At 50.0% G+C, this 20449-nt stretch overlaps 8 protein-coding genes across 8 annotated transcripts; 2 read left to right on the forward strand and 6 right to left on the reverse strand.

Annotated features, from left to right (window-relative positions):
• Positions 1-693: 693 nt before the first annotated feature.
• On the reverse strand, positions 694-2361 carry FPSE_02024 (uncharacterized protein; the record flags this gene model as incomplete). Its single annotated transcript, XM_009255143.1, has 1 exon — positions 694-2361. One exon carries the CDS (start codon positions 2359-2361, stop codon positions 694-696), a length of 1668 nt encoding a protein of 555 aa, XP_009253418.1.
• Positions 2362-2724: 363 nt separating this feature from the next.
• On the forward strand, positions 2725-3342 carry FPSE_02023 (uncharacterized protein; the record flags this gene model as incomplete). Its single annotated transcript, XM_009255142.1, has 1 exon — positions 2725-3342. The coding sequence occupies one exon, from the start codon at positions 2725-2727 to the stop codon at positions 3340-3342; it is 618 nt and encodes a 205-aa protein (XP_009253417.1).
• Positions 3343-4009: 667 nt separating this feature from the next.
• Positions 4010-5221, reverse strand: FPSE_02022 (uncharacterized protein; the record flags this gene model as incomplete). The annotated part of the gene is made up of 1 exon (XM_009255141.1): positions 4010-5221. One exon carries the CDS (start codon positions 5219-5221, stop codon positions 4010-4012), a length of 1212 nt encoding a protein of 403 aa, XP_009253416.1.
• A 4040-nt stretch (positions 5222-9261) lies between these two features.
• Positions 9262-10494, reverse strand: FPSE_02021 (uncharacterized protein; the record flags this gene model as incomplete). Its single annotated transcript, XM_009255140.1, has 1 exon — positions 9262-10494. The coding sequence occupies one exon, from the start codon at positions 10492-10494 to the stop codon at positions 9262-9264; it is 1233 nt and encodes a 410-aa protein (XP_009253415.1).
• A 2339-nt stretch (positions 10495-12833) lies between these two features.
• Positions 12834-14287, forward strand: FPSE_02020 (uncharacterized protein; the record flags this gene model as incomplete). Its single annotated transcript, XM_009255139.1, has 4 exons — positions 12834-12873; positions 12926-13028; positions 13079-13248; positions 13305-14287. The coding sequence occupies 4 exons, from the start codon at positions 12834-12836 to the stop codon at positions 14285-14287; spliced, it is 1296 nt and encodes a 431-aa protein (XP_009253414.1).
• A 271-nt stretch (positions 14288-14558) lies between these two features.
• Positions 14559-14972, reverse strand: FPSE_02019 (uncharacterized protein; the record flags this gene model as incomplete). Its single annotated transcript, XM_009255138.1, has 2 exons — positions 14559-14753; positions 14811-14972. The coding sequence occupies 2 exons, from the start codon at positions 14970-14972 to the stop codon at positions 14559-14561; spliced, it is 357 nt and encodes a 118-aa protein (XP_009253413.1).
• A 1936-nt stretch (positions 14973-16908) lies between these two features.
• On the reverse strand, positions 16909-18341 carry FPSE_02018 (uncharacterized protein; the record flags this gene model as incomplete). The annotated part of the gene is made up of 2 exons (XM_009255137.1): positions 16909-17760; positions 17877-18341. The coding sequence occupies 2 exons, from the start codon at positions 18339-18341 to the stop codon at positions 16909-16911; spliced, it is 1317 nt and encodes a 438-aa protein (XP_009253412.1).
• A 498-nt stretch (positions 18342-18839) lies between these two features.
• On the reverse strand, positions 18840-20396 carry FPSE_02017 (uncharacterized protein; the record flags this gene model as incomplete). The annotated part of the gene is made up of 1 exon (XM_009255136.1): positions 18840-20396. The coding sequence occupies one exon, from the start codon at positions 20394-20396 to the stop codon at positions 18840-18842; it is 1557 nt and encodes a 518-aa protein (XP_009253411.1).
• Positions 20397-20449: the final 53 nt, after the last annotated feature.

Genomic DNA, 20449 nt, shown 5'->3' on the forward strand with positions numbered 1-20449 from the left:
AAATGTCACTTTGTCTGTACTTCCTAAAACGGCTATAGCACTTTAACAATATGCAAGCAATTTCCGCCACCAGCTGCCACTTCAAATTCATTAAACAAGTGCTTAAACATCCAAATATCGGTTTGTTGTAAAGTTCTTCCAAGAACTCTGTGAAATACACTACGACAAGCCACGCACAGATGTGCAAACGTGCACAACTGACCGACTGATCAAAACCCATGTGCACGCAGTATGCATATGCTCTGCCAGGTGTTCCTTCTGACACAAGAACCCTAGTACAACCCAGAGTCACTAAGCCATTCAAGTCTGCTGATGAATGAATCCACCCAAAGCGAAACACTTTCAACCGAAACGGACAAAAGGAAAGAGATTCAATTCACGACGTGACATCACAAGCGATAATCCCAGATCCGTCGGTTGCCTGAGAGACGCTGCTCTTTATTGTTGGGCCCTGGACCTTAGACTCCACACACCTCCACAAGTGGATGCTGTCATCCATGCTTTCGTGCAGATGTTAGACGCGATTAGCGCGAAACCCATATCTCAATTTAGCGCAGCCTTCATCAATCCATACCGTTCATAAAGTCACGACTCCTCAAAAGTAACAAATTGGTTCAATAGTACATAAATCTAGGCTATGTCAAATATCTGTATCATATAGTAGTACATTTATCAGTATATAACTTCAACCCATCAGTTGGGTCGTGGAGTCGACTGTCCGTATTGAGGCACTCGAGGTCCAATATGGAATACCTCCTTGCCCCGGTCTCCCCTTTTACGGTTGATAAGTTCCATTCCCACAATTCCTGACGCGAGACCAAACAAGTGCGATGCGATGTCAATCTGCAACTTGACCGTCTTGCCCAAGGCGGCAAGCTGCGGCACGCACAAAAGTGCTAGGAAGATAATGCCTGGCACGCCATCCTGAGGCAGTCCAAAGAACCTGAATCCGTCAAGGCGGTGATCCCAGAAGAACGCGGCACAGACACCAAGCGTTGCTGCAGAAGCACCCAGAGTGGTAACTCCCAACATGCCTCGCACGGCATAGGTAGCAACACTGCCTACGAAACCAACCGCACCACAGGCCGTGTAAAGGGTAAGGAAGTCGGCACGTCCAATCTCCTCGTGCAGAGCAGAACCAACAAGGAAGAGAGGGAACATGTTGAGAGCCAAGTGGGCAATGCCCTGATGAGAGTAAGGCGCAGTGAACATGGTAACAGGCTTTACGGCGCCAACGGCGATGATCATGTAGCGGTTTAATAGCTTCCACAAAGGAGGAGCCTTCCATGCCGCCCAGACAAGCACATTGACACCAACAATAGCTCCGAGAGTTGCATGTGCAGTTGAGACATCAGGGAAAACACGGTAGCGAGAGGCAGGCTCATCATAGACGGTAGCAACAGCAGCAAGGAAACCAACGACAAGAGCAACAAGTGTAGCCGAGGGAAGAATACGCTCCCAAGTCCTGACTTCAACAGGGGCTTCCAAGTCAGACTGGGCGTTCTTGTAGTACTCAGCAATCTTGGGGTTGGCGATCTGACGTTCTGCCTTGTGGTCAAGGTTGGCCAGAGTGCCAGAGTTCACTTCTCCTCTTGCCTCAGCTGCCTTGCGCTTCTCTTCCTCAAGAGCTTCCTGGGCCTTGCGCTTGGCCACGTTCTGTGCTCGGATTTCGTCAAGCTTGCTGTGGCCGTAGACAGGGTCTGCTTTGTAAACTGGGGCAGCTGGCTCTTCGACTTCTTTGTTGCCCTTGTTCTTCTTGGACGCTGGCTTCGCCTTTTTCTTTTCCGCAGCCTCTCTTTCCGCCTCGAGTTGTGCAAGTTCGTCCTCAGCCCGAAGTCCTGCGTTCATGACTTCGTCAACGGACACTGTCTTTCGCAGATATTCGAGTCCCTTTTTTATTTGACCTTTGGTAAAATATGATGTATGGACGGCAAACGCTGGATCATCGAGGGTGCCTGCAACCCGACGGCCGTGGAGAATACGTAGCAATTGGTTCGCCCTCTTGGCGTTGATGCCCTTTCCAAGGGCCATGACTACTTCTGCTTCCGTCAAGTCTTTGCTTCTGAACTGAAGACCGGCTTGGTCCCTGTAATCCCTCGGCAGCTCCTCATAATTCCGGATCGTCTTGTCGAAGAATATTGTTCGTCGGGTCTCGTACGATGTGTGGTTGTTTCCGAAGGGGTTGTTTCGGCAGTTGATAGTCGATAAGAGACCGTTTCGGTTACTAGACGAACGGCCAGAGATCCATCGAGCTGGTATAAACGGTTGTTGAGTCGCAGTCGATGATGCCCTCGAGACTGCTCTTTGAAGAGCAGACCTCAGCAGCACCCGCGATGAATTGGGGCACGTAAACAGACTCATTGTGGGCGGATGAATGCGCAGGATGCGCTCTAGAGAGCCACTGGCTCGATAACAAGTAAAAGAGCCAAAGTGAGGAGAACAATGGTGGTGTGATGGAGAGTTCCTAGTGCACGAATTAAATTTGGACGCATGAGGTCAACAATTTTGGCTGCAACAGTTTGAGATCGACGGCCTTAAAAGGTACGTACCTCACACATTACGCAGGAACCTGAAGCCTATACCCCCACCATGACCACTGCCCCGCGGTCTTTCTTGGAGCTACTTCGAACATCTGTCCGTCTTCAACTCATAGCTTCTTTCGTGCTGGATCACAATCTGTGAATACTTCTACTGATTCTCCCTCACAATTACACCACCACAAACATGTCATCCACGACTACATCCGCCGACACACGGCCCATCGCCCCCGCGCGCTTCGCCGCTGCTCTCAAAGACCTATCCATTGGCATGCTACACCTCAAAGTCCTCGAGATCCGAAACTCGATCGCCCACCTTCAATACTCCAACGACCAACTCAAACCCTTTGCAGAAGGCACAGAAACCACTCCATCTGGCGAAGCTTCGGCACCCGACCAAGATTGCATCGACGCCATCCGCGAGAACGAGGGTGTCATTGACCGTATGGCGGAGCGAATTGCTCTTATCCGCGTAGAGGTGGAGGAGCGCGGTCTCAACTGGACAGAGTTTCAGAACCGCGATGAGTCTACGAGCAAGAATGACGAAGATGCCGCCGCTGCTGCTACTGTGGTTAATGGAGACGCACAGCCAGATGTTGCAGCTTCAAACACAGATAGCCGACATGACGCATGGAGCGATGGCACATTTCAGACAGGGACAATTCGAAACGGCGAGGTACACCTAGATCGTGAGGCCGGAAGACCCGAAGGTGGAAGCTTGAGTGATGCGCAGCTTCGAAGAGGACTAGAGGAACGAATGCGAGATTTGGGTACGGACGACGACGAAGGAGGCATGCATCTCTAGGTACATCTAAAAAAGGGGTGCAAGACTTGAAACGTAATGCATGATTGGCGTTTGGTACATGGACAGACATCATGGTGGGATACCCAAAAGTAGGCCGTTTCGTACAAACACCTGGGGCAGGCAAAGGTTATTTATTGAGTTCAGCCAACACGGCTAGTCACAAAGGCTGCAAGCGATGAGATTTCAAATCCAGTTTTGCTATTTTTTCCTATTTCCCAGCTTTTAGTCTGCTAAGAATGCATGTCCTGGTTGCTACCACAAGTAGCTAAAGCGTTGACTTGTCGCCTTTGGCGAGTGAGAGGCATGTACCGCCTTGCTTTTAGTGTGAATGAGACAAACGAAAAGTAAACATATAACCACCTGCTCCGGCGCCGAAGTGCTATGCGACCCAATGCTAAAACAAAAAAAGACAAGACCAATCCAATTCCATATGAATGCTTATAGACGAGAAAAAGCCGAGCTGAAACATGTACTGAGAAAACCCGAAAGGGTAATGTTCAAGGAGACCAACACATGAGAAAGAACATGTGAGACGAGGGTTGAGGGAGTAACAAGACCGCTAGCGTGGGGAGGAGAAACAGTCTTGCATGAAGATAATGCGAGTGTGGGGGCTCCATATCTTTGATAATGTGGCTTGAGGTTTTGTTTCACTCAATTTTGAGCAAAGTTAATCGGTGTCGTCGCCAACAGGGGAGGCGGCGCCTGAAAGCCTCTTTGATCGAGTGGACCTTTGTCGCTTGGATCCCTTGGATCGCTTCGAGGACATCCTTGTGGCCGTGGCCGACCTCGTGCTCTGAATAGTCTCGAGTTTGGGACGTTGAGCGGCAGAGTGCTTTCGGCGAGGGCTCGAGTGTGTGAAAGGAGCGGGCACGTCAGAATCGGAATCATCATCTGAAGAATCGTATCCTGGTGGTGCGGCAACGGGTCGGAGTCTGGTCTTTCGCTTCGCAAATCCACTGTCAAGTGAGTCGTCGGAAGTGTCGAATGACAGGCTTCGAGTGCGGTGGATAGAGAGAGATTGGTTCGTTCGGTTCAGGAAAAGAGACTCGATGAGTTCGGTTTCTGTAGGGTTACCGTACTCCTTTCTCAACTTCTCCATAACAAGCTTCTCATGAACAAGACGACTGAGCTGAGTGTCATCTCCAACTAGTGTCCTGCCACTCGACTTGCTTCCCGAGCTTGCAGCCCGGCTAACAGGCACCTTGCCTTCCATGACCTTGGCTGATGGGGGAGGCTGCAGCATCCATTGGTGGGCGTTTCGTGAAGGGGCCTTGCTGCTGACGACAGGAGGGTGATATTCGTTGACTGGCGGGTTTTTGGGGAAGTAGAAGTCGTGTCGTTGTTGCTCGGTTACCTCCTTCTCAAGACCGAGAGTAGACTCGATTAGTCGTCCAGCCGAATCTCGTGCTTTCGATATGGCGTCCTTGAACCTTTGGCCACCCCATTGTCCCCATAGCTCTTCGTCCTCACGCTGATATCCGTGCCGCCGGTTCCAGTCCTCTGATAGATTATCGTCTTCGGCAATGACGGAATTGCTAGCGCCAAAGTTCATGCGGCTTCCGCCGTTGTTCGTTTGCTCAGATACACTGAACGCACTGCTCCCAGCACCCTCCCTGGCAAAACCACGTTGACTGGAATTTTTGCTGGCTGACTTCTTCGGTAACGTTGGTCCCATGCTAATCTCTTCCTGCCAATAAGGGTTTGTGTTGAATGGCGATGGATGTTGGTAAGCGGTTGGCTGCTCGCCCATTACTTTCGCCTTCTCCTCACGCTCCCTCTTATGTTGCTCGCGGGCTTTTTGTCGATGTCGGACCTGAGCGCATGGTGTGCAGGCAAGGACGTAGAAGACGACAGACTGGAGTGCGACGGGAAGAGACATGTTGGCGGTCGTCGCTTTGTATACAGTTCACCTGGCATAAGAGTCGCTTCGTTTGGCTTGACTGGTTCACAATCGAAATGATGCTCGAGAGGTAACGAGGACAATTATCAGGAGAACGGCTCAGGACAAATAGAGAGATAAAAAAGCTGTTACACCACAAGGCACAGAGACACAGAGTAAGGGAGCAACTTGAAAGGGGTCCAGCCCAAGAATGAGCAGACTAATAGCCGGCAGATAGTCAAGTCGAGGTAAAGTCGAGGTAAAGTCGAAGGGATAATTCGGTAGTCCGAGAATAGAAATGAAACCGGTAGAGAGAAAAAGAAGAAAAAGAAACAAACAAACGAGACGGCAAAGACGAAACGAGGGTTGCGGTGTAATTGAGACGAGTGATGGGTTTTGAGTAAAAGAGGCGCGAGACCTTTACAGATTAGACCAGCGCCAGCAGTGGCCAGATCGGTCCGCAAAGAGGAAAAGAGCAGCTCAACGCAGCACAGAATAGCGTAGGAGGCGACGACCGCAGCAGTAGCGTACGGTTGGTAGGTGGTAAGTAGGTGTTAGAGCGACGCAATGGTAAAAAAGGTGCTGTAGAGCTGAAACCGAGGGGGCCGGTCGTTGGAAGTTAATATTGGAAGGAAGAGTCGTCGTTTCTGAACGGCCAACGTCTCAGCCGTTTGGGGCTTATAATAATAGTGAGTAGGTTGGTTGGCGGTTGCTCGGGGTTCTGATGTGCTCGGTAGCAGGTATCCGTCGTCGAGTAGTCGAGGTATTCAATTCCTTTTTTGCCCGTTTACACCTTAGCAAGTCGTCTAGGGGCCTCCTTGGCCCAAAGATTGACGCTGGACAGGAATGTGAAAGTGAAGGAGAGAGATTGTCCAAGACAATTCTTCCACTGTATCCGGTCCGTAACAGTAGTAATCTCAATTCTTGGCTCGCTTGTTTCCTTTGACGAGCAGTGATCAGCCAGAGGGGCTGTGTAAAGGTGGTAAAGGGGGCGCGAGCGAGAGCGAGACGTTTCACAGCGAGGTGCGGCGTGATAGTTCAAACGGGGACAACGAGCAGTCCCTCTTTCTGTCTCCCCCAAAGAGCTAAGGGTGGCACAGGGCACTTGATGAGCAGAGCGAAACAAGACAAGAGGTTGAGAGGGAAAACGGAATGGTCAATCGTATAATAAGATATGGGCAGAGAGTAAGATACGGTGCAGCAAGGAAGGAAGATTCCCAATCTCATGTAAATGTGGGTAACGCAGGGTTTATGACGACTGCTGCTTTCGCGTCTTTCTGCTCTCTCTTTTGCCCGCCTGCCCGCCCGCTCGCGAGCTCGGATGGGCTTTAAAAAGGTACCTAGTTAGAGTGTAAAAAAAGGTTGGCGAGAGAACAAGGATGCCCCTCAATTCTCAATCTGGGTGGCGGTGATGAGGACGAACGAGCAAACCAGTATCGGCATCTAGAAATGAAATGGCGCAGGTTTTGGCGTATGCAGATGAATCGATAAGGCATAGGCAGCCAACATATATCAGCTTAGCTTTTGGGGGCCTGGGGACACTTCACTACAGAAAGCCTGCAAGTCTGTCTGCGGGACGGCCAAGGGTTCCTGTCGGTGATGAGCCCATAGGGAGGTTGGCTAGCGATTGGAGTAATTAAAGATACAGGGGAAATCTCAACAGAGTCGCAACGGATCATCGTACTACTTACCAATCTGCGTTGTATTACTATGCAGCTCATCTTATTGCCTGAGTATTGACAAGGAAACAATGTCGTACAGATGAATATCAATTAATGCATTGATTGATTGAGACTCGTTGAAACAAACAATCCCACTGCAACAAGAACCTTTATTCTTCAGATACCACATGGATCAATGCGCTGCACATTCTCCCACAAGGATCACCGAGACATTGCAGGGGAGCCTGGGCACAAGAGGACTTCCAACCATTCCACTATTCCACCAATAGTCCAGGTACCAAGCGGTCCCCGTCCCAGTCCTGTCGTGCGTCCTGATCATCCCCGCTTCGTCGGAGCTGGGTGGGTGTGGAGAGTGTGAGCGGGTGCAGCGGCCCAGACCTTCTGAGACTTCTTCAGGGCAGGGATGTAACCATTGGATTTGGATTAAAAGAGTAGAAAGAGAGAGCGAGTTGCCGTATTATGGCTTGGTCTCGGACAAGACCTATTCGTCTTCAGGACCGAATACTACTAAATACATTCGTACTGCGGAGTACGGATGGGTCGATTACACCAATGTCACCTTGGCTATCGTCATGTTCCATCATTTATAGCAGTATACTTTTTGCCATTATAAACAAACAGAGAGGCCCGTAACATTTTAGTTCCCAACAATTCAACTTTTTACTAAACTCTTGGAATACGAAAACTCTCAACTGCCAAGTCGCCGTCCACAACAAGGCAAACTATAAAGTAAGCTCTGCTCTAGCAGTAGTCTCACGTAGCGTAGCAAGTAAGGTGATTCGAGTAGAGATGATGTTCTGTTGTTGGCGGCGTCGTCTTTGGTCTTGGCCTTCACCGCGCATTCGCATCATGCCAGATATCAGTGTTGATCGGACTGGTATAGCCGGTCCATGTCATGCCGTTACCTACACAACCCCAGCCTTCTTCACCTTCAACTTGACAAGACCGCATTGATATCTCGGCTTTTGGTATACAGCCATTTATCAGTAGTCCTCTCGCTTGTTTGCTCACCGCAGAAACTACCAACTGCATACAGTCTCGGCCTCCGCTCGCCAAAATCACGCAAAGCTTCTCAAAATGTGCCGGTTTGTTCCAGCTATTTCTCTTGTCCTTCGTCATGGATTGATATGTTGATTGGATCTCCCCGTGTCCCCCGCATCCGCCTCCCCGATGTGTTGCGCCGGGCCCCCTCTTTCTTCGGTCCAACTCGATTCGTTTTTTCCTTTCCACCCGGCTTGGCATCTCCGAACACGAATGGGTCATGTTCATCACACACACTCTCTCACCACAAACCACAAGGCATGAACCATAAACATGCTCGCTTATAGTAGCTTTCTGCTATTGACGCGGGATGCGACGGCCCGGTTTCCAAAGCAGCTAAAGACCTCGTGCACATCTATGTACCTTGGTAGATAATCAGTCAGTCGTGAGTCCTGTCCAAATCCATGTCTGGTGAGATCCAACTGCAGACTGCATCATGGACCTCATGCACACTTTATCTCGCATAAAGCGGTGAATCAACCAACATCATGATAGCTTTGAATTAGAATCCATTCTCAATAGAAGACATTGCCATCCCCAATGTGTTACCAAAACTGCTGCTGTATCCAATAACTAAACTAACTACATGCACTCATCCCTCTTCTCTTCCCCTACCTTGATCCCTTCCTTCGTTCAAGTGCCTTGCATTCTGCATTCCTCTTAATGTGTGCGCTTGCTGCGTTCCCTTGTCAGCTCCCTAACCCTGCTTCTACTTCAGCTTTCCCTCCCACTACCTTGCCCTCAACATCTAGTCTTTCGAAGGGACACATAGAAACGTCACTTGAACAGCAATAGCCACTCAGCATCGCCCAATTCAGGTCACGTCCAGAGCTTCAGTCGTGACAAATTATTCTTCATTTGGCTTCTCATTTTGGGGGGATCAACTGTTGCAAACAAACCAACTATCAATACACAACCCGGCTTTCTCCCAAAAAAACAGACTTTCGATCAATGATCTGAGCATTAACCGAAGGCCATTCACCTTAATTTCACGGCTGGCATAAATCTCTTGCTTTTCGTCCATAATGTGAATCCCGTCATGTTTTTTCTGCCGATAGCCACCATTCGATTGAAGTGCCTCGCTTGGTCAAAAACTGACCAGAAAACCTGAACTCCCAACCACAAACGCATGTGCTATTGCACACTGACCATGCCCTGTTAAGTATTGAGACAGCAAACAGCGTATTCGAATCCAAATCTTTGCGATTAAATCCGTTGATGAAAAAGAAATAGGCAAGTTACAAAAAAGGGTAAAGGGAAATGTGTGGTCGTGTGCCTCTCAAGCACACCATACATCAATCTTGGGGCCGGTATTGCTTAGACATCCCACTCTTCCTCTTCCTCTTCCTCATCAGCACCGTCGTCCTTAGTGGTCAGTGCTGTGTAAGATCCATAGGATTGAGAAGGCTGGACAGCCTTGTTGGGTCCGGTAGGCTGCTTAGGTTGGGCAGCAGGGCGGGCCGCAACCTCATCACCAGAGCCAGCTGAAGGGGCGTTCTTGGCAGTTTTCTTGGACTTCGTCTTGACAGTGCTCCATTCATCGTCGTTCTGGAGCTGCTGGAGCTGCTCCTCTTCGGAAGGAAGAGACTCAATCCATTTGTTATCGGCCTTAGGGGCAGCAGCGGAGGTGGAAGGAGCCTTCTCGAAAGTATCGAGAGGCTGGTGGAAGCCGTTGGTCTGGGCGGTAGGGGCATCATTGGCAGCCTTGGGAGTTCCCTCCTTCCAGGCAGACGACTTGGCCTGAGCAGCAGTGAACTGAGAACCATCCTTGGCAGCACGTCCCTCGGCAATACGAGCGGCACGGCGTTGCTGCTCCTCGAGAGCTTTGCGCTCCTTCTCGTTCTCTTCACGGGCAGCCTTGGCGGCCTCAGCCTTCTTGCGGTTTTGACGCTGCTTCTTGGACTCGACAGGAGCCTCGACCTTGGCGGCCTTCTTGTTCTGCTTCTTGGGCTCAGTGTCGGTCACACGAAGGACGGTTTGGCGGGTGGGGGCGGCCTCAAGCATATCAGAGACATCGCCAGCGACAGCGACTGCAGGTGCGGGTGCGGATGCGGGTGTGACATCAGGAGTGGTGACAGGGGACTGATCGTCATCGGCGTCGGCACCAGTGGTAGATGACTGGGCCGACTCCTTCTTTTCAGTAGCACCGGCCACCTTGTTGGCGCGAGATTGCTTCACAGACTTCTCTCGCTGCTTGCCGGTGTCAGCCTTGGCGGCGAGTTTGGTTCCCTCTTTAGCCTTTGCGAGCTGTCGGGCGAACTCGCGGTTGTCAATGTTTTCATCCTTTTCCTTGACGCTACTCGACCAAGCACTGGTTTCTGGGTCGGCCTTGGGCTTCTTGGAGGACTCCTGGGCCTCTGATGCGAAAGCCTCCTGGCGTTGCTTTTTCTTGCGGTCTTCTTTACGTGTCTCTGGCTGTACGGTTTTGGCCGGCTTGATTTGGCCCTTGGCCTGAGCCCGAGCCTTTTGGGTAGACATATGATAGACGACATAGCCGACGCCAATCAGGGCGGCATATGCCGTGAAGGTATAGAAGATGCTTTCCGGCATGGTGCAGGAAGAACGTGGACGGGCTCTGCACTGATAACGGTTACAGAGCTGCTTCAAGCTTCGTGCGAGCTTCGAGGCGCAGTTCGGGGTTCGGGATTTAGTGGAATAGGCGTGCGATGTTGGGCACAGCGGCTGGTCGGTGGGACGGTTACTCTTCGTCTTCCTCGATCAACCAAGCAAATCTAGGCAATTGCTATGTGTATTTGAGAGAAGGTGGACTGAGGGTGGGTGGGAGATCGAGCCAAGTAGGGGCCTGGGTTGTCGCAATTATAAGGCCAGATTGTCCTAAGCGAGTAATCAACCAATCCAATCGCCGTACGAGGGGGATGCCGGCTGTAGATGACTAGATGTTGGGAAGAATGAAAAGTATCAGAAGAAAAGCTGACGATGGAGAAAACAAAAGAGAAGGATAGGGGTAGATGAAGGAAGTCAGTTGGAAAGAATTGATAAGTTTGGCGCGAATCAAACAGAGAAAACACCAGGTGGCTTGAAGTCAGTCAGCCAGTCGTTTTTGGGCTACCTGAGGCGAGGAAGGGTCGCGGGATAGACGAATTGGTTCCGACTGCAGGGGAGGTGAGAGCACCCGACGCCAAGGTAGTGGACAGTGTGCGAATGGGTAGTAGCTGAGCTGGGGGAGCTCCAAGTATCAAGTGGGGGAGAGGAAGTAGCTCTAGGGTTATGTGTTGGGGTGAGGTACTTCAGGGTGAGTACTGGTTTGTAGATGGGCGTTTAAATTAATTCCCCATGATGATTTGCAAGGAGAAAAAGTTGTGTGTTATGAGGAAGAGACCAAAAAGCAGAATTTGGCAGGAGGTAAAAATAGCAAATTTATATCACCTTAGTAAGTATCCAAGCGACGGAAGGTTGAGTTGCCTGCCAGTGTGTGGTCAAGATCGTTCCACTGCAAGGTACGGTACAACGCCTAATTGGGTTGGGGACGACAGTGGTTGAGAAGAAGCCAGAAATCAAATGAATGGTGGTGGGGTGAACTTGGCTTTTCGATTGTTTCAATGGGAAGGCTGAGGGTATGCAGGGGCACGAGAGCATTCTCTCCTACGGAATTGTCTGTAATTTCATCAATCAATGCAATGTTCAAAGAGAATCAATAGAGAGTGGTAGTGGGGAATATCGTTCCTGCCACCATAACTGCTACTGTGTACCTAACGTTACCTGCCCGTGGGCAATAACCAAATTCAGTGAGGCCACCTACGGACCGGAGGTTTACTGTAGGCCGAGTACGTGGTATTCCGAGGGATGCGGTTTTCCATGGATCATGAAATCCGAGTGCTTTATTAGAAGCCACGGCTTATCAAACTGGTGCATATGCTAATTACGTCTCATATCTTCTCTCAAAGTGTATCAAGGGCGTGAATAAGAGCAATCGGTCAATCTCGAATACACGATTCCATCACGTGCCTATATACAATCAACAACAGAGACAGAAGCAAGGCAATGGGTAGTAGTGAACAGTACCTAACCATACAAAAGGGGCCCCAGCCAACACGAACACTACCGATACAGTGAATGAGACAGACATCTGCTACAATATCTGCATCTTATCTGATACAGCATCGGCCTTGGCCGCTGAGTTCCGAACAATGTCTCATACTCTGGGGATTGCCAAGTAACTACTAATAACAATGCTTGTTTCTCATGTATGATTTGGCTTGGCCTCAGGCGCAGTGCCAATTGTGAATACAACAATACCGCAACGGCGAAACACTCAACAGGTTGACAGAACAATATACATATAAGCTGTACGTCCCTGTATAACAAACCCCCGCAACAACTTTCAACGTCGACCGGAGTTTTTTGATTGGCTACCAAAGCTGGTCCAAGGTTACACGATGCCTCATGACAGCTACATGGAACCTAACCTGGAGCTTGAAAACCGCCAAACTCAGCATTATTGTGTTGCTAATATGTTCCGGGCGTCGTACAACAAATAACAGCCGAGCTACTGAATGCTGATAACCATTCATGTCTCCATTAGCTGAACACTAACTAACCTTCCTGAGATAGGTAGCTCAAATTCAACTTCGAGGCTTATCTCAGCAGACCAACACCCCACCTGCCCAAAACTGAAGAGGGGAAATACCACTCGGCTGAAGCGTGTGTGAACAAGAACTTTGGTCCTGTTTCTCCATCTCGATTCACAATTTTGAGCTCATATATATAGAGTTTGGTTTTTGATCACTGATTTCTGTATCAGTTTGAGGACAAGGTTCTTTTTGGAAACTCATACTCCAAATACAGTTTGAACAAGGTTGACAGATCCAATTACTATTGACTGCCTAGGTCGCCACTGAAGTTCAAGTTATCCTATTCCAAGTTTGAAGATGGCTCCGAAACAGAAGATCATTCTCGACACTGATCCTGGTATGTCCTTAGTATAGCCTCGATTCTGGTGTTCCAAACTAATACTTGCTAGGTGTCGATGATATTCTAGCTTTGCTTCTCGCCCTCAGTGCCAAACCTGAGGAGCTCGAGGTTCTTCTGGTATCTGTCACATACGGCAACGTTCCTCTGCAGAGGTGAGCATGCATATATAATGTTCTTGTAATATTACTAACAATTTGGCTAGCTGCCTTCGAAATGTGGTATCTGCCTTCCATGTCATCGAAAAGGAGCTCGAATGGAGGAAGTCTACAGGCAAGCCCGAAGGCTTTGGTGCCATGAAGGCGAACAAGCCCATCGTGGCTGTTGGCCCTGATCATCCTCTTTGTGACGAGGAGTTAATGGCTGACTACTTCCGTAAGACCCCCCGCATCTTTAACCTTCTTTATCATGAACTGACGGTCAACTTGCAGATGGAATTGATGGCTTGCATAACGTTCATGAGGCCCATCCTGATTTGTCTCCAGCTGATACCTGGAAAGGCATCTTCGGCGATGGTGCCGAGGGAGGTGAACACTCCCCTCTATTCACACCTTCCAAGGCTCCTTCTCACCAGGAGATTCTTCGAATTCTAAAGGAGAACCCCGCCGATACTGTCTCCATTCTAGCAGTTGGTCCTCTCACAAATGTTGCCCTGGCAGCCGCAGAAGACCCCGAGACTTTCCTCCGTGCGAAGGAGCTCGTCGTTATGGGCGGAGCTGTCAATGTCGAGGGAAACTGCACTCCTGTTGCAGAGTTTAACTGCTACGCTGATGCTGTAGCTGCTGCGCGAGTTTATGCCTTGACTTCTCTCAAGCCAAGCTCCACGATGCCTATTATTCCCAAGGAGCTCTCAACACTAAAGGCATACCCCGAAAAACTTTCCCGCCAACTTAAGCTCACCCTTTGCCCTCTTGACATTACAACACCTCACCTTATTGGCAAGAATTACTTCAAGGAAAACATCCAGGCTCATATTGATGCCGGTAGTCCTCTTGCCAGGTGGGTATCACACTTCGTCACAGCCTCGTTCAAGAAGATCGAGGAGATGGAGGGAGACGAAAACGAGCCCGGCCTGTCTCTACATGATCCTCTAACAGTCTGGTATATGCTGACCCGGGACGATCCTAAGTGGAAGACTCCTGAGAGGCTTGAGGATATTCGTGTGGAGACCAGCGGTCAATGGACACACGGAATGCACGTAGTTGATCGTAGGTTCAGGAAGAAGCCCGCTGAGGCTGCAGTTACTCTCTCGACCAACCCTACTGAGGACCCTAAAATCCTGACCCTGGACGAGGTGCCTGGCGACGACCACGCCTGGTTGAGTGTGCTCAAGGGTAATCGCCTCAACCGAGTTATTGATTCTCCTGGTCACGACATCTTCAAGGAAGTGCTCATGCAGCGAATCTTCGGATAGGATCCAAGAATCTCGACCTTATGTCAGTTCAACTACTCAAATAAATTCATTGTAAATCCAAAGAAGAAAAAACCTCCGTCATGGTGAAGGCCAAGATAAATTGTCTAAAACTCCCCTGTACTCAAACGCCTTGTGACCCTTTCAGTGCCACTGGACAGGAGACTCCCAGTTCTCCAGCCGTGGATGCTGTACCCCAAACAAACGAACGTACGTGAAAATAAAAGGTTGAGAATGTGCAGCAAAAGCTGCTTTCCGCTGTGTCGACTGTAGTCTATACATGTTTTATACCGCCAATCGCTGAACCCTTGACTTCTGTCCAGTTGATACTATCGTCAAGCGCCTCATCTACGAGGCCAATCGAGCATACGTTGTCACCGCGCACGAGGTAAAGTCCCAGGGGTACTTGAGCTGAGGGCTCAGAGTCGTCGGGCGTTCGGATGATTCGTTCCACAGCGTTGTTCAAAACCTATTCGTATACGGTGAGCTCTTGCTTTCTTGGAGGGGATAAATGTAAAGCCCATACCAGGTTGGTTGTTTGGTCACATGCTGCCATTGTGCCGACTAGAATGCGAGAGTCGGCTGTGACAATCAGGACCTTTTCTTGGTGGGTGTTAGCAAGCTGATGAGGTCGGTAGAGCTCAAGGAGGGGTGTCTCACTGTTAAGATATCCGCCCAGAGTAGCCATGATGTTTGTCAGGCGTGTGCACGACGCGGCAAAGCGTAGTAAGGATGGTTTTTTAGTATGAGGTCGGAAGAGTACAGGAGTCTCGGCGTCGTAGCTTAGGTATTGTCGGGCTCTTCCTGTGGAAATCGGTCGAAGCTGTTATGGTCGCTACAGGTGCCTGAGTTGGACTTTTTGGAGGAGCTTCTGTATATTGGCGCTAATCCTGTTTAGGTTTGCTTGCACGACAGCACACGACAAGCTGGATATTCGTTGCCAGGTATGGCAATACGCAGCGATAAAATAATGAGATGCGTAAGGTTTTTGGTTGGTGGTAGACACTTGGTGGATTTTTGATCCAGTGATTTCAATATTTGTAATTCTAAACCTTCCTTCCTACTCGCTGTACCTGTAATGAATCATTCACGCAAGGGCAATGTCGAGCTTCCAGTGATGCTCCAAACGCACACCACCTAACTGATCACGGAAAGCTGCCCTACGTGGAACAGAGCGAATACAAGCACCAGATCACAAGCGGCCAACAGGCGAACAATGTGTGCCTACTGCCTAGGTACAATATACAGAGCAGCCGGCACGACAACATGCACGGGAAAACACATCAAGTAGACTCAACCCACACAGCTTCACGGGCGCACGCAGGCAGTACACGTAAACGACAGCCTACCTACATAGCAGAGCGGCGACGCAGAGCGCGAGAACAGCCATCACATTAAAAAAATCTTCTTCACTACCCAGGCAAGCCCGAGCAAGTAATGAAAATTGAGCACATGTAGTTCGCGTCACCTGGAGGCAGTGTAATACCAGGGACACAGTGGGCAGAATCGTGTGCAAGCACAGAGGAAACTGCCCTCTGACCAAAAATAGGAATAATCAATGTTGATGTCCTTAGACATCTTTCAGAGATTAAACTGAAAAGAACAGATACTACACTTGATCTAAGCCAAAAGGCAAAGAGAGCTAAGGAGAAAAGGAAAAGAAAAAAGCGAAGCTTGAGGCGACGCGGGCGGAAATTTATACAGCTACCTGAAGGCGGTGAGTGCGAGTGATGGGCAGAATCTTTTTTGACGAAGGCCTCAGGCTCTCGGCGGTGCTGCGACTTGGGTTGGGGACGAGAAATTACTGAGGTAGGAGCTCTCGCTTGTAAGGAATAGGCGAGAACCGCCTTTATGTCTACCTCTAGGTAACAAGAAATTGAGAGTGCGTGGACGTACAAGAATGTACCAGGTGGTAGAGTATGGGGTAGCTTGATGGGCCAAAAAGAAACTATCACCACCAGCAAGCAGGTTCAATCGTGTTGAGCAAATAATAGTACAGGAATAGCTAAGCTCAGTACTAATGTATCACACTACCGTCATTTAATAAATGCATGTTAGCTGGCGCGGCGAAGAAGGATATTGTTGGCAAACTATACACTGCATCGTAAGCAATTGATACACGATGGAGGTCGATGCATGTGATTCCCTACGAAGAACTCTGGGTTGTCGATCCACAATCACTTTTGCTACGGAGTTGAACAAAATGCATGGGAACAATAATATATTCCCATAAGGCATTCACGAAATCGAACATCAGGAGGACATGGGTAGATAGGTAGTAGAAGGTATACACAAAGACACATGAACTTGCATGGAAAGACTTCGAATTCAGGAATTATTTATTTGAATTTACGTCGCCCTCTAACAACTTTATCTTGTTTAGATTCATAGGCCATGAGCTAAATCAGAGTACAATGGCTGAGGACGTCTACAGCCTGCATCCGAACGCCGTATTCCGGGACCGATCTCCCTTGGGCCTGCTCGAACAGAGCCAGCCTTTGCCATACGTACGACACCGTCCCCTTTCCCTAGGTGGACGGGTGCCATGAACTCAAGGAAATCATTAAACGCCTCTTTGCCCTGTAGGTACTCTACAATGACTGCATGGTAGATATATGGTAGCCTCAGTCTTCAACCAGCTCACCCTCTTCGTCCTCCGAGAGCTTGGCTCGTTTCTCTGCCCTATCGCTCTTCGTGTCGCCATCATCTGGTTCTCTTCGCTTGAGCGGTGATTTGGATGCGACCTCGTTCTCGTCGAGCTTAGACTGGGATCCTAAATGTCGGCCCTCACTATCCTTGCTGGCACCGTTCACTCTGGAGTTCACTCCAGGACTCCGACTCGCACGATCGGCTTCCAGTGGGGTACCGGTGGTTGACGATAGTGTGTCTGGCTGGCTCAGCAAGGTGTCGCCTCGTCTTCTAGTATTCTCAAGGTGAAAGGCTGGTGATGGCAGCGACGGGTTCTGCTTTCTAAGCGGATTCTCCGTGTAAAACTGTCGCATCACTTCGATCGCCTGAGAACAAAGGACCTCGTCGCCCTTCAAATGCTTCCACCATGGCTCGCCGCTAATATCGTCGATTTGTTGACTTGTGTGGACGCTTGCGAAGAAGATAGCACTGATAGCAACATCGCGGGCTTCTATTAGCAGAGGGATGGACGTGAGGCAGGCATCGTTGCAGAAAGCCCAAGCGGCTTGTCGCAAGTGCTTGTTGTGCACAATGTCCAGCTTTCCGAGTAGTTCAAACAGATGACGATAGGGATTGTCGACCATCAGGTCGAATGTGAGTTGCTCCAGCATGACCTCTTCGTATGTGAGGATGCTATCTCGCCATCGCCAGTACTCTTTGCTTTGCTCGTCGATGATGAGCTTGGAATTCTTTTGCGCAACCTTGGCTACCGCTATGATGATGTCTTTTGTCTTGCGGCAGTTTTCCTCCACCTTGTTGGCTAAGAACAGGGCCGTTGCTGCTATGTTCTGAACTACAGTGTTAGTTGCAGCTCGAAAAAAAACTTTCATGATACTCAGTCAAGAGCAACCTTCCAATGCCCAAGAGGTTTTGGAATTGTACCAAAGTAGTCAGGAAAACTCACATAATGATGAATTCCGCCCTTTTCTTGCACCATGTGACAGCGCATGTAGAAGCGATGGAAGAAAACACCGGCTACCCACAGCGTAATCTGAGGAAGATCCAGCATGACACCAGCTTGGTATATGAAATTAACACCCTTTGCTCTGCGCATGCGTTCATCGGCCGGTGTGATGCCCTCAATGATACTGGGTGTGCTCCGCACCTCGTCCGACGTGAATGCCCATTGATTGGAACCGGCTACTGGTGTTTGTGCGCCGGACCGCGCTGGCGACTGGGGTTGGCGCGCCTGGGGGCGAGGGGGTGATGTTCGTGTTGAATGTTGCGGAGGGGTTGGTACAGCGGGGGGGACAGCATCGCGTCGTCTGGGAGACCTCGATCTTGAATCGCGCTCGGGTCGGCTGCCAGTGGGCAATGATGGAGGTTGATATCCTTCTCTAGGAGGTCGGTAGCGATCGATGCTCGCCATGGTAGGCGATTTCAGGTCTGATTAGTGGTATTGGTTGGACAGAAGAGGGAATGACCCATGGGAGAAATTCGATAGTTGTAGAGAGATGGTGGTGATGATGATCAATGATCGTTGGCTGTAAAAGTTGAAAGTGATGTGAAGTCTGGGTTAGTTAGAGCCTGGTTAGTCTGAAAGGAACCTGATCTTGAACGGGTTGGCAGGCAGGGGGGACATGCTGGAGGCGTTATCTAATCACTACGGTGGCTAGAGTGGATACATGATCCAATGAGCGTTTGTGTCACTCTATTCAAACCTATTCAAACGGATGAAACAATAGCCAAGGGATCCACTTGGAATGAAATGCCAAGAACCGAACGCCGTTCGTTTTGGGATGACAATGATTGACTGCCAACGTCAATTCTGGGTACTATTGTATAATATTTCTTGTTGTTTGATATTACCAACTTTTTGGGGGTATCTTGTAGTTTTGCTGTAGTCTGTCTAAACCAGATCTATTATTTAGATTCCCTCGCCATCGTTTCGCCCCCAGAGTTTGACTGTGCGATCGTGGCCTCCACTGACAATCCACTTGCCGTCCCTGCTGTAGTCTACACTGGCAACTGGACCTGTGTGGCCACTGAGTGTTTGCACCAGTGTCCAGTCATCGGCCGAGAATACCTTGACGTTTCTGTCAAAGCCACTCGAGATGAAGAAAGTGCCGGACTTCTTGGGTAGCTGCGCGCCCTTTTCGTCGACGCCGGGCGGAATACCAGTAAGGGGGTCATCGAGACCCTTGTACCATCGCATATCAGAGACAGCGCTGGTGTGCGCACCAACACCACCTGTTCTTTGAACCTTTCGAACGTCCCAGCACTTGATCCAGCCATCAGCCGACCCAGATAGCACTCTATGTCCATCGGAGCTCCAGTCTAGGGCATGGATAGGCTTGATGTGACCGTCGAGGTGTCCGTCCAAAATCATAACTGTGCGCCCAGATCTCAGATCCCAGATTCTGCCAATACTGTCGAGACCCGCGCTGGCAAGTAGGGAGCCATCAGTATTGAAGCTGACAGCATAGACACCTCTTGAGTGACCTTCTTGCAGAAGGACTTCTGTGGTTGTTTCAACATCCCAGAGGCGCCATGATGTATCCTCAGATGCAGAGGCCAGATGGCGACCGGAAGGATGGAACTCGATACGACATACTCGCTGCGAGTGTCCTTCGAGGGTTGCCAAGGGAGTATCTTGGTTCAGAGACCACATGTGGATAGATCCCTCGGCACCGCCCGATGCCAGGTTAACGGAATCGGGCGACACATTGTTTTCCTGAAGAGTGGCACCAGGGAACCAGGACAAACCGCTGATCTTGTTGGTATGACCGCGGAAGTTCATCTTTTGGTTCAAGCTTGGTATTTCGACCAGCTTGACTTGGCCGCCCCAGTTGCCCACGGCCACCAGCTCACCGTTGGGCGATATACGCGTCATGCTGACATGGCGCTCACCGACAGTCTGACTACCTTGAAGTTCGAATGCTTGTAATCTCTCCTTGACCTGTTTGCGAAACTTGACATGGGTGCGTAATGGAATCGTGGACTCGGCCTTTTGGAATTGCGTCCTCTTCTTCGCTCGTGGTAGAGAGTACTCGGCAATCTTCAATCGCGCTTGTTGAAGTTCAGGTCCGCCTCTCGAGTAGAATTCTTCCTCCTGGTCTTCCTCCTGATCGTCGTCGGCGTCTCCCATGTCGATATCGCCATTCTCTAACCCTGTAATCTCGGCCTGGATCGTGAGAAGCTCGCGCAAACGATCTCGTCGGTCAACAAGCGCCTCTCCGAAGAGTGTGACAGGCTCGCCCATCTCCCGGAGCTTCGCGCGGACTCGTGTGTCATCGGTGGGAACTGCTATCGTTGCTGCCAAGCGCTTGCGATTGAATTGGTTGAGGATTGCGGAAGCCTTTTCCGATGGAACACCGGTTCCTCCCATGGAAATATCATAGTCGTGGTCATCGGGAATATCTTCAAGTGCGATGCCTTGAGGTTCGGCATCCTCGACATACGCCTGCCGCGATGGGTGCATCATCTTGGCTTGCGAGGTGCAGATTGTTTATACGATGAGCTAGGCGGTTATGAGAG

This window comes from Fusarium pseudograminearum, chromosome 1 (assembly GCF_000303195.2).
Source record: "Fusarium pseudograminearum CS3096 chromosome 1, whole genome shotgun sequence".
In the NCBI taxonomy this organism is placed as follows: Eukaryota; Fungi; Ascomycota; class Sordariomycetes; order Hypocreales; family Nectriaceae; genus Fusarium; species Fusarium pseudograminearum.